This window comes from Vidua macroura, chromosome 9 (genome assembly GCF_024509145.1).
Source record: "Vidua macroura isolate BioBank_ID:100142 chromosome 9, ASM2450914v1, whole genome shotgun sequence".
Taxonomy (NCBI): Eukaryota; Metazoa; Chordata; class Aves; order Passeriformes; family Viduidae; genus Vidua; species Vidua macroura.
The window spans coordinates 16,351,814-16,364,485 of record NC_071579.1 but is presented as its reverse complement, the minus strand read 5'-3'; the positions used below and the strand labels follow the sequence as shown (position 1 = coordinate 16,364,485).

The following is a 12,672-nucleotide window of genomic DNA, read 5'->3' as shown; positions in this document are numbered from 1 at the left end:
AATTGGTGAATATACTGTGACTGGTACATACAACCTTTATAGTCTTTTTTACTGTTTGTTAGGACCTCAGGGGGAATCACCAAATTCACTGAAATCAAGAGTGTCTCCAAAACATAATGAAGAAAAAAACGTGTTACAACACCTGGTTCAGACAACACTCCCGGAAAAACATCCTTCAGCTAAGAAGAAGAGTATTAAACCATCACAAACACCTGTAACAAAAGCCACTTCAAAAATAACACCTAAGACTCTGGCTCCATCAAAGAATGCTGAGATTACGAATAATAAAGACCAAAAACAGAAAACAGCTGTATTAAAATCTCAGTCCTCCGCCCAGAAGCATTCAAGGAGTGATTCTCCTGTTGTCCAGAAGAATGTGCACACCTCTGAGCACAGAGGTTCAGGACAGAAACTTGAGAAAAACACGGCTGATGCTGTGGCAGATCAGCTTCATGACAATAATGAATGCTATTCTGCAAATGAATCTTTAAAACCTGCCACAGAAAGTAGCAGTGACAATAAATTGCTGGAGTCCTGTCAATCCAATAAACAAAAATTACCAGATTCTTCTGAAACTGTGCAATACAAAATACAATCCGCATCGTCTTCTCCTCAAATTGCAGAAGAAACTCTTTATAAACTGAATGTTTCAATACAAAATGACATGGAAACAAGACAAATCTATGGAGATCAGACTGGAATTAGAAATATTGAAGATCCAGAGAAAGATGATAATGCAGCTGAATTTCACTGTCATGCACAGTCTTTCAATGATGGATATTCAGATTTTTCCACGGAAACCAATCAAAAGGCTATTGTTTTAGGAGAACTGGTGAAAGATTCAAAAGCAACAAAAGTCTGTAATGAACAGAGTGATAAAATAAACTCTGAAACAGGTCGTAACTATGGTGAAAATGCTTTGTCAAGCCTTTCCCAAGTAACCAGTAAAGATGACGAGACATCATCTTCTCAGATCCATGTGGAAGGATTTCTTACAGTTGATGAACTGTGTGATACATCAGCCTTGACTGAATATAAATCAGTTACAACAGATTTAGACGATGCTTCAGAATGTTCCACAGAACAAATAACAGAAAAATATTCACCTAATTACACAGAGCTTATAGAGCCTATGGAAATGCCAGAAAACCATGAAAATGCAGAAATTCCTTTTGTGGACCACTGGAGTACTGGTGCTGTAGATCCAAAAGAGAGTCCTGAATCAGATACTGGCAGTGCAACCACATCCTCTGATGATATAAAACCAAGATCAGAAGATTATGACGCCGGAGGCTCTCAGGACGATGAGGGATCCAATGAACGAGGGATTTCTAAATGCAGTACTATGTTATGTCATGATTTTCTTGGAAGAAGCAGCAGTGACACAAGTACACCTGAGGAATTAAAAATTTATGATAGCAGCCTAAGAATAGAAGTGAAAGTGAAAAAAGAGGGTTCTGATGTCTTTCGTGTTAATTCAACAAGTGATGATGAAATACCAAGAAAAATTTGGTCCCATCAAGAGAGTTCACGGACCACTACTAGAGAAAGCAAAAGTTCTACTTTTGGTAGTGCACAGTTCACTCAGGAAGCAGACCAAGTTTCTTCTTCTGCCGATGAAACAGAAGATGACAGATCTGAAGCAGAGAACGTTGCAGAAAAATTTCCCCCACCAAATGTTCCTACTCAACAGTTCCAAGGAATTGATAATTTAGCTTTTGAGGATGCAACAGAAAATGATACTGGAGGTCAGGAGTTTTCTAAAACTAAAAATTTCAAACGATCTGTTTTACTTTCAGTAGATGAATGTGAGGAATTGGGAGCTGACGATAAAGTGGAAAATCACACTTCACGTCAGCACTCAACAGATTCTCTTACTCCTTCAGAAGTATTTGACAATGTTTCTCAAGAGCACCACAGAACGACATTTTATTCAAGATACCCATTGGAAACTGAAGAGGGATTCCTGGGGGGCAAACAGCAAAAGGACAGAGACAATAGATTGGAAAAAAGTGGAAGTTCTGTCCTGCATCTTCACGGTACTGAAATCCCAGGAAAGGAGAATCACGGTGCTTCAATGACTGAACAAAATTGCCCAGAGAAAGTATATTCAGCAGGTAGTCCACATCCAGGAGAAAACCAGCAAGTAAATATGAAGAATGAGGTGGCTAGTGAATTTCACCCATGCAATAAGTACTTAGACAGTGATGCAAAATCTCAAGAAAGACCATGTCATCTGGATCTTCAGCAGAGAGAAACTAATTCTGATGTGCAAAAGAGCAACTCTGCAAAACCTGTAGAAGCCAGTAAGAATCAGATGCTGACTCAGGAAAGTCAAGTGAGAGACAGTCAACCAGCAACTACTGAATGCGCTAATACTGATTTACTTCCAGGTAATGTAGAAATAGAAACATTCCGTCATTCAAAACCAAATTAATAGGGAAAGCTTTGGCAATTTGTCTGGGATTGAATCCTGAACTGAAGTAATTTTGGCTGAAACAGTATTTAAATATTTTTAAGTATTTCACTTGGGTAGAGAATGCTTGTCTGTTTGAAATATCCGTCAATACCCTGCTGTTCAATGAGAAACTTGACTACAAGAGATGTTCTGTAATGCTAAAAGAAAGATTGGATGCAGTTGTCTGTACTTCAGTTATTTTTGATCCAATCTAACATTGACAGCATCAGCTTTTGATGGAATCTTAGTATTTGTTTTGTCTGCTTGACAACATATAGTATGTCTGAATGGGATGTGCAATAACTAAAGTAATAACCTTAACTAAAGCGCACTGAACTGTTTACCTGAACAGCTATATGCATTATTGTTGTAATTTATTTATTTATATATTATATACAAATTTGGATCATTCTCCCACTGAATATAACTGAATATTTGCCATATACACCAGTGGGAGTAGGTTTGAACTCTGCTTTAGAGCTTATGAGATGTCTAAAATTCTAAATTTTACCAGTAAAAGCTTATTTCCTAAAGAGAGATTATACTTAGAACTGATGCTTATATACAAAAAAGTTCTAACTTGTTTCATGTAGCTAGATGAATACTTGTCTAGTTTTGTGTTTTGTCTTCTTTATATCAATAATTCAGTCTGTTTATCCCATCAAAAATATACAATAGTGTTGATTACAACTATTGTGTATTCAAGAGTAATGAAACACTGATGATGATCTATGTTCAGCCAGACCACAGAACAAGAAGACATTCAAAGTTGTACTATTTTTTTTTTAAGTTTGCTTGCCCTTGCCTGCAGCTGCCCTTGCATGTGCAGTATAGAAATAAGCCTGTGGATAAACAATTTTGGTTTTAATTCTCTTCTAAGCTGACATAGCTTAAGTCACCATTCAGTAATCATTCTCTATTAATTCCCTCTATGCACCTCCTGGTCTAAATTTAATTTATGTAGTAAATGAGAAATTTCATGTGCATTAAGTGTATATTTACATTGTCATTTTCTGTATCAGAAACTTAATTATGGAGGTTATTGTTAATTACCAGTGGTGATTGCTGCTTTAACTTAATTTATAAATCATACTTTGTTTTTTATATAGGAAATAAATGCCTCAAATTTTGTCAATTTTGTATAACCCTCCATCCCCCCTTTTTTAACCTGATTGGATTGTCCTTCCTGAATGAATTAAATTTTGCTCTACACAGCCCTGAGGGGAGGATCATCTACAATTTTTACATTGTACAGTATTGTGAATTATTTCAGGAGACATAGATGATTATGACACAATGGCACAAACCTGCATGTATGAACATCGGCCTTCAAAAACCCTTTCTCCAATATATGAGATGGATGTTGGAGAAGCAATTGAGCAGAGGATGGATTCAGAAACAGCAGTTCTAGAGATGGATTTTGAAGATCAACAGTTTGCAGAACAGGACTGGACTCTACTCAGGCAATTGTTATCTGAGCAGGACTCGAATATAGATTTCAAAAACTCTCTTCCTGAAGACCTTAACTTAGCACAATGTCTTATCAATCAGACACTGTTTCTGGCACGCGATGGTTCGAATCCTCAGGGTACCTCACAAGTTGACACGTTCAGTAGGTGGACTGAACTCATGTCTCCACTTGACGACTCCTCAGCAAGCATTACAGTGGCAAGCTTTTCATCTGAAGACTGCTCGTCCCCTCAAGGGGAATGGACAATTCTCGAACTGGAAACCCATCATTAAGGTTTCACCTGTTTGCAACTGAATTCCAACCCATTCCCCAAATCTATTTTTGATGAGTTGTTTCCATACCATAATGAAATACTGCATCAGTCAAGAACGAGCAATTCTTGATATTGAGGCAATCTTTCTGATAAAATGAGGTAAATATGTTAACTTATCATCTAGATTTAATCACAAGTACAGTAATTTTTCAAGACTTAAATGTATGTCTTTTCTAAAAATGAACTTGAGCATGTATTTTCTAGAATTGTTAGAAAAACTAGATGACATGAAAGAAAAGTCTGGGTTTCTGCCCTCCCTTTTATCTTCTTTTTTGACATTTAATGTTCTCATTGATAAAAAATTTAAAGATGAATGCACTATAGTAGACCTATTCCTCTCTTTTCCCCCTCCAATATGGTGACTTCATTTTACAACAATAAAGATTCAGAATGGTTGTGTCAAAAGGTGATGTGTGCCAACACTATTTTAAATGACAGAAAAACATAAAGAAAATGTTTCAATCTGAATCTGCCTTGGGCCTTATTAATATGAGCAGCTTGTTTCATCTATTTCTTCCAGATTTGATTTTTGTATTTTGGTTTGTTCTGTTTAGGTGTTTCCAATAAATTTTTTTAATTGCCTTTTCTTCAAATACAAGACTTCAGAGGGTCTGTGCTGTATGAAGACCACTGTTTCTTTCATGAAAATGCACGTATTTAAGTAAATATTTTAAATTGCATAGTGCATGAATTCAAAGGAGTTGGTAGAATGTTGCTCCTGCTCTAAGAAACAGCATGTCTGATGTCTCCAAAAGTACATCTGAATCTGAAGTTGTGGTCACTATTACATCTGAAGTCTGATGTTAACTAGAATTAACTTCAGGCATTAATTAATTACATTTGCATGTTCACATGCTGAAGTACAGCAAGATTCTCAGGAATTTGGTTTTGTGTGTTTTCCTAGATGCCACATTTTTGGGAGTGGTAATAGGATTATTGCATTTTCATTATTATCTCTAGTGTAGCTTTTATAAATTGAGACTAAATGTCACCATAACCTTTCTTTTGACTCAGAGTGAAATAGGATATAAAGATAATTTTGCTGCTTTTGGCTCTTTGGGTGTGACAGGACTGATTATTGTCTTTTCTGATTGACTGGGAGGAAGGAGTGTAATTGTAATTCTTACCTAGTCAGAACACCTGAAACATACAGGGCTTTTTTCCATGCAAAGGTTGGACCCTCTTAGGATATGTGCATTATGGAAACAGTAGTGCTTGTCTTTCACACAGCTTAAAATCTAAAAAGGAAGTATTCTACCTCCTCTTAGCCATTAACAGAAGTGCCTTCAGAAGTGGGTGCCATATAGGAGTAAAAGCCTGCTAATGTTCTATTTTGGTTGAAGCTATAGAGTACACAGCTCAAGCTGACTGTAACCACTGATAACAGGGTCAGTTCTGCAAGCTTTTGCACAATTCCAGCAGTGCACCTTACCTTGACAAACTCCATTTCTTTTTGTTCATAGTCAGAAACTCAGTTCTGCCCTAGTGTATGATTAAAGAAGTCATGACTTTGGATTTGACAGAATAAAGATCTTTGAGGCAAAATAATTTATCTAGCAAGGCACTTTGTTGAATTTCTGTTACAAAAGTAAAAATAATGTTTTAGTCTAAAAAATGAATGGAGGAAGAAATTTATCTTGTTCTTTAATATCAAGGAAAGGGGAAAAAAAGGAAAACCTTCCTTTCTGTCAGTGGAAGACTCTAAATTCATGGAAGGAAGACGTTCAGTCTCATCATAAAAATCTTTCATCTGCTGTTTTAGCAGCAAGATAAATAGTCTGAGATATTGTAATTCAAAATATTATATATGTAATACTCTGTATTTAACCCAGTCTTCATATGGAGGGAGTTAGAACCACCTTCAGAAGTGCAAAACATCAAGAAAACCTATTTTTTCACCTTCAGCGTTTACAAGGTACATCAGTAGGTGATAATCTTTTGGATAAAATAGAGAACTATAGTACTGGCCGTAGTAAAAGATGAAGCTCAAGAGAAGCTCTTACAGAAGGCTAAGGAATCGTGTTTTTAATGTCTGTGTAAAGCACTGAAGTAGAAGTTGTCTAACAAAAAGTTTAATCGGCTTTAAAATCCTGATGATATTCTGACAGTGGGCATTCACATGTTAAAAAAGATGAAGTGATGGAAAGGAGAAGTGACAGAAAGTGAAAGAAAGAAGGGATCCTTTTGTCTATTTTTCGCTTTGCCCATATTTTTAACTTCTTACTGAATTGATAAAGTGACACTGAAAATTGACACAAAATTTCAAGCTTATTGTATGAAATACAATTACATATAGGGTTTTTAAAATTGTGGGTTTTGTCTTTGCATTTACTTTTTCAGCTGTATCGAAATTAAATTAGCTTCTCTCTTCAAGTCCCCAGTGATGTTGTTGCAATTCCTTTAACAGTTTTGCAGCAGACCACTGATTAGGATATGGTATTGTTCAGTTGGTACAGAGGCAGCCATAGAATTCAGCTTCCCACAGCCAAATAGTGTCTGCAGAAGTAGCAGGAATAGAAAGTGGTATTGTTTTTCATTCACATTACTAGAGTGCCTGTGAGGCTTAATCAGACCAGCATCCCACTGGCTAGACATTGTACAAACAAAGAGTAAAAACAAAGACTTCCCACAGAGTGGTTGGAATCCAAGATAAGACAAAAGACAAAAAAAAATGCACATGAACAGAAAAGTAAAATGAGAGTGTCAGTATTTGCTTAGCTGATTAGCAATGGTTTCAGCACATCATCAGTTTAAATAGTCATTTTTTTCTCCTGTATGCATTATGAGAAGGGCAAACTTTAGGGTGAGATTTGAAGGCTGGATAGCGAGGGAGCTGGAAGAATGTATATTCCTGACCAGCCTTATGTGCTGCCTAAACTGTTTGACCCTGACCTCATTCAGGAGAATGTCCAAGCTTTAAGCCAGGTGTAGGTAGCTATTTGTTTAATAGTGTCAGTCACCTGAGTTCTTTGGAGTCCTTCTCATACCTCCTGGCAGTGATTTTTATCACTGTATTCACCTCTTCTCCAAAACAGGAGAGAATGGATACAGGCTTGTTTGAAAACTCCATAGAGAAACAATCAAAGGCAGTGAGGGCTCCAAGTGAATAGTGATTATGAGATCCTGAAAGAACTCTAAAGCAAAGACAAGGTAGATAGATGCATCTGAGGAAACAGTGAAGGGGTGTCAGTGAGGAAACTAAAGAGATGGCACAGTCAGAATAGCACCCTTGCAGTAGTATTTGGAATAAGAGCAGTGAAATTGCTTTGTCAAAGCCTGAGAAGACCAGGTTGCAGTTAACAGGTGCAAGTGACAGCCTACCTGAGACTGTTCTGTGAGTGGGCAAAGATGTCTGTATCCTACAGAGAGTAACACCAGATTTAGTAAACTATCAGTGAAATTTAAAGGAGAGGGCTTGGCAATCAGTCTCAGATAATGACCCTGATTTGGCCTACCTTGAGAGACATGTTATGAAAGTAAAAAATAAGGAAAGATGTTTTACATGTTTGAATGTATTAAGTTTAAAAAAGACTAGACCTCCAAAAGTGGTATCTGTAGGCATAATTACATTTTTTTCACTTGGAAAGTTTGAGTCTAATCTGGACTGGAGAAGCAGCTCTGCAAGGTGTTTACATACAGATAATAGCTAAAACTGTATTTGTGGAGTAAGTCACCTACAAACATCCTGCAGACAGAAAAGGGAAGTCCAGACACTTGGAACCGTACAGAAAAGTGAGGAAGGGGGAAGTTCTTCCAAATAATCTATTAAAAATAAATTAGGGAAGCAAAGGAAATAAAAATATGGAGGCAGGAGTCAAATGAGGATGAGAGGATTTAAGGAAAACTGCACCACTGGCTTCACTGAACATAGCCCACAAGGCAGATGAGTATAAAATACCAGTTTTGAGGTTGATTAGGAAAGTCTTCCTAGGGACTATGGTCAAAATGAGAGATTAGCCCACAGAGTCAAAAGCAACAGACAGCAGTTTGGTAGAGCCTGACAGAACTGCAGGAAGGAAACTGAGCCTAACCACTAAGAGAGAAACAACAGTTAGAAAAGCAGATCAGTTAACAATATATTTTGGTTTGCTTTTTCAATGCATGAGATTTTACCATGTTTATGTAGTGTAGCAAAAGAAATGCAGAGACTGAGACATACAGTGAAGATCAGAAGAGATAAGTAAGCATGAAATGAGATCAGCAGGCAGTCTGGACTGCTACAAGTGATCAGATAAGTGCATAAAAAACCCAGACATCTGCTTTTGTGGTATAGGGTAATGGAAAGGGCACTTCATAAATTCTTAAGTTTTTCCTTTAGAAAAGGTTCCTCCAGAATCAAAGAATTACAAAAAATCATAGCAATACAGGAAAATGTAGGCTTGAACTGACCTCTAAAGGTCTGTAGTCTAAACACCTACTAAAAGTAGGGGTAACTTCAAAGTTAGATGGGGTTCTTAGGGCCTCATCAACGTCCATAGCATATAAAATAATAATAAAGTCAGCAGGCAGAAACACAATGCTCATGGGAAACAGATATTTGAGATTAAACTATTCCCATTATAATAAAACTACTTTGTGTTTCATTAGAAAATATTAATAATTGAGTACAAGAAATAATTGAGTACTGCTAGCTTGCAATATTTTTAAATTCTGGATGATATGTGACTGAAGTGTACATATTGAATAATCTTATTCCATACTTTTTAAGGTTTTAAATTATTTCAAAATTATACTCAATTTTTGAGATGGCAAATGTTATTATTATTTCAGAAGAACTAGGGCTAGAGAACTTCCTATGTTTCTCCCAAAGACTGTGCCCTAGGCTGTGTTCCCCTAGCATTGTCTATCAGTTTGTTTCAGGGAATATGTTAAAAAAAAAAAAATCACATACTTGTTCTAGGTACATACTGTAGGATACTAGTTTATATATATTTAATACATATTATTGCCATCTGGAAAATAATAAGTAGCATGCTCATTCTACTTTGCTCCAGAAAACCTAAAGCTTTGCATGAAGGAATTAAGAACTGCTCTTACGTTGTTCATCTGTTGCTGAGAACCAAGATATTTAGGAATTCATTATTTTCCTTTCATTAATGTCAAAAAATCCTCTTGTTGACCTCAGCTGAATGAGGTTCAGGGCTTGTCTATATTAATGCATGTACTAGAAATGCTATTTTTCCAAAATATATATTTCATAGTTTTCTAGTTTTTTTCTACTAATAACATTGTACAATTGTAGGTATGACAAATTACAGCTAGAAAGACTTCAATTTAGGAGTCATAATTGTATGCATTCCGTTAATAGTTCATGACTGGGGTGATTTAACATCTGTACATTGATGGATGACATTCTTGCCAGGACTACATAGGAACTGAGGACAAAAGATAAAATGAGAAGTATTGCATCTTTATTACAACAGATGGAAATGGGCTTTTAGAGCTGATATCAAATATAATTAGAAGTTTTCATCTCTTGCAGAAAATCCATACTGATTTTCATCTTTCTCTCTTGAACAAAAGCTATATGTGATTTTTTTAAAATTAATGTTTAACTTTGGAAAAATGACAACTGAAATGTCTTCTTTAGCTAATTTAAAACGTAGCTTCTTCCTATTGACAACTACTGTGTGTTTAAAAAAACAAAACCTGTAACAGAGAAAAGTGATTTATCTAAAAACTGGTTATCAACTGGGGAAAAATAGTGAGTTTGGTAATTTCTTTTGGTTTTTTACATTTGGTAACTAAAACCAGAAGAAGCTATACAGAGCAGGCATGTACACACACCTATTTCTTGCATTTGACCTTCCTTTCATACTTCTCTTTGCAATCTGTACTGCACACTCTATTAAGCCACAGTTCTGCAAATACAGAAGTGAATCCACAGCCACATCTGCAGATTAGCTTTCAGCTTAACATTGTCTTTTCAGAGAGAGTAATGGAGCTGACACTGGGGGCAGGCACTGTGCATAGTTGTGTTTTATACAGTACTCAAGTTAATGAGGTTCTAATCCTGATGAACCATCTAGATGCAGTTAAAGTATGAAAAAATTAATAATGGAATTCCATTAAATTCCTTCCTTGTTCTCCTTAAATGATTTCTCAGAAGACTGTCCAGTTAGAGAAATCAAAGTCCTAAGAACCTAACTTCTTGCATTACATGCAACATAAGTTCTTTCTCTATTGCACTGTAAAATATGAATACATGTCTTCAATAACTCCAATCTCAAGATCTGGAGGGGCTGAATATAACTCAGTAACTAGACACATATAACAAGGACACGGATGGTCAAAATAGGGTTTGTATACTTAGAGATCATGACAGTTAACTGGACTAGAGTGTGTATTCTGGTGAACCTGAACAGAGGTTCACATGCACAGATTTGGGACTCAGTCCAATTACCCAGGTAATCCACCATACTTTGTATTTATGCACTCAAGTGACAGTGACTACTCTTTCTCAGCTCCTACTGAAGTTAATGGTATCAGATGCACATTTATAAAGATCATGTTATTTATGTGTCTGGACAGAAGGACTAGTTACGGGAGTAAAAATTTTGGCCCATGTACCTTAAATGTATAAAACATTTTTGAGACTGATTTCACCAACTTACTTTAACCTACAATATCCTCACCTATGCAATCCTTAAAGTAGAAATTCTTGCAATTTTCTTACAATTGTGCTTAATGAAATAATTTTCATTCTTCACTCTTTTTAATAACCCTCTTTGGAGTGTGGGATGACATCCTGCCAGTAGAGTTATTATCAGCGTGCTTAAGATCAATACAGATAGGACAAACTCTGTGCACATGCCAGATTCAGTGTAGGTAGTGTAAAAGCTTTTTGTGACTTTCATAAATTGAGGTAATAGCCACAAACAAGAGACCCACCTCTAAGTCAAACTTCCTGCCTATAACAAAATCTCCTCCTGTATCTGTTGAGAAAAAACCCCCTTCAATCCCTATTTTCTGGATTGTCATGTTCTGGCAACCAAGATGAGTCTATGTATAATGGGATGCATATAAAGAAAGGTTTGAGTCTCTACCTGTAGTCCAGGGCTTTATGGTCCTGGAATATTTTGACCACTCAATCCTGTGGAGGGAAGGGGAGGGTGTTAAGCTCTCAAACCAAATGCTTGCATGTTTCCCACCCGCTTGCTTTCCACACTTAGAGAACGAGCTGGGGCCTAAGCAATCCTATTTTGAAATTATTTCTTGTCAACATAGTGTTCTGTTTCAAGAATATCTGTATGGTTGCATAGTCCCACAACCCTTCTTCCCCATGCTACATACTGAAGGTTCTTAGTTGATTTCTGTATGACAGAAAATAATAAATCTTTTGTGTAAGTTAAATGCTGAGTCACTGTACTTCATTCAACCTGTGGACTGCAGACATTAATTTTTATTTGTGCTCTGTAAACGGCAAAAAAAAAGTTCCTTTCCTTTTTCACATTTAGTGAACATTCACTCCCTTTTCTCCTTTATAGAAAAACATTGATTTTTCTTTGATTGTGTCATCAGAGAACAGGACAGTTGAGATGTGTCTGAAGATCAACAATCAGTTTTCATATAAAAATACATAGAGAGGAAGATACCTATGTAACAGTCCCACAAAATCAAACAATGCAGCTGATGTAGAACTTACAGGATATGGGCCAGGAGGGCACAGACAAACACTAATTTGATTATAGATTTTGCTTTGTCATAAATTATTCATTCAAATGCTTATCCCATTATCTTCATCATAGGGGAGTTCTAGTCACAAGATCTTTCTATTCTTGCCTAAGTGGGGTTCTGTACTCTGCTTCCAGGAAATATTTGATATGCTGCCAGACTCAGCCCTGTTCATTCTCCCTCCTGCAACTTCACCTGTATGTGAAATGCACTGTGTAGTTATGTGGGAAAGAAATGCTTCTGAGACTTAAAGCTATGACTAGCCAAATATCAGAAACTGTCCCAGCAGAGATAACAGTAAGTAGGAAAAGTACTTCAGGTCATCAGATAGCTTTCCTCAGAAGTCCCTTTTGGGAAAGGAAACTACTGTGGAGAAGAATGCTCTGAAGGACACACAGTTCAGAAAAATCCATTTTCTTTGAGTCTGAGCTCTACTTAATTAGTGTTCTGACATTCAGGCTCAAAAAAAGAGAAAGCCAAGTGTCCTAGGTTAACTGCATGATGCTTTTAATATTTTTCCCAAACCAGTTAAAAAAAAAAAAAACAAACCTATTAAATCTACCTTCTAAAAAAACTTCTTTAAGAGTTCTCTCCCAAATTTACCCTAAACCAAAACAAATACACCAAGTCATAAAATACTCAAATGGTCTTGCAGAACAAACTTCTACCAGAATTGTCCCTTGGGCAGAGTCCCAGGGGCTCAGCATGTCCCACTGCATCACACTTGTACAGAGAAGCATTAGGCCAGGGCAGCTC

The 12,672-nt window shown here is 36.5% G+C and overlaps 1 protein-coding gene across 1 annotated transcript in view; it reads left to right on the top strand.

Moving 5' to 3' along the window:
* BTBD8 (BTB domain containing 8) overlaps positions 1-4,710 on the top strand; it is a 34,716-nt gene extending 30,006 nt beyond the window's left edge. Inside the window, exons 17-18 of the mRNA XM_053984679.1 lie at positions 63-2,393; positions 3,732-4,710. Coding sequence (XP_053840654.1) covers positions 63-2,393; positions 3,732-4,201 — 2,801 coding nt within the window. The 3' untranslated portion in view covers positions 4,202-4,710. The remainder of the gene's footprint in view (positions 1-62; positions 2,394-3,731) is intronic.
* The last annotated feature ends 7,962 nt before the right edge of the window (positions 4,711-12,672 follow it).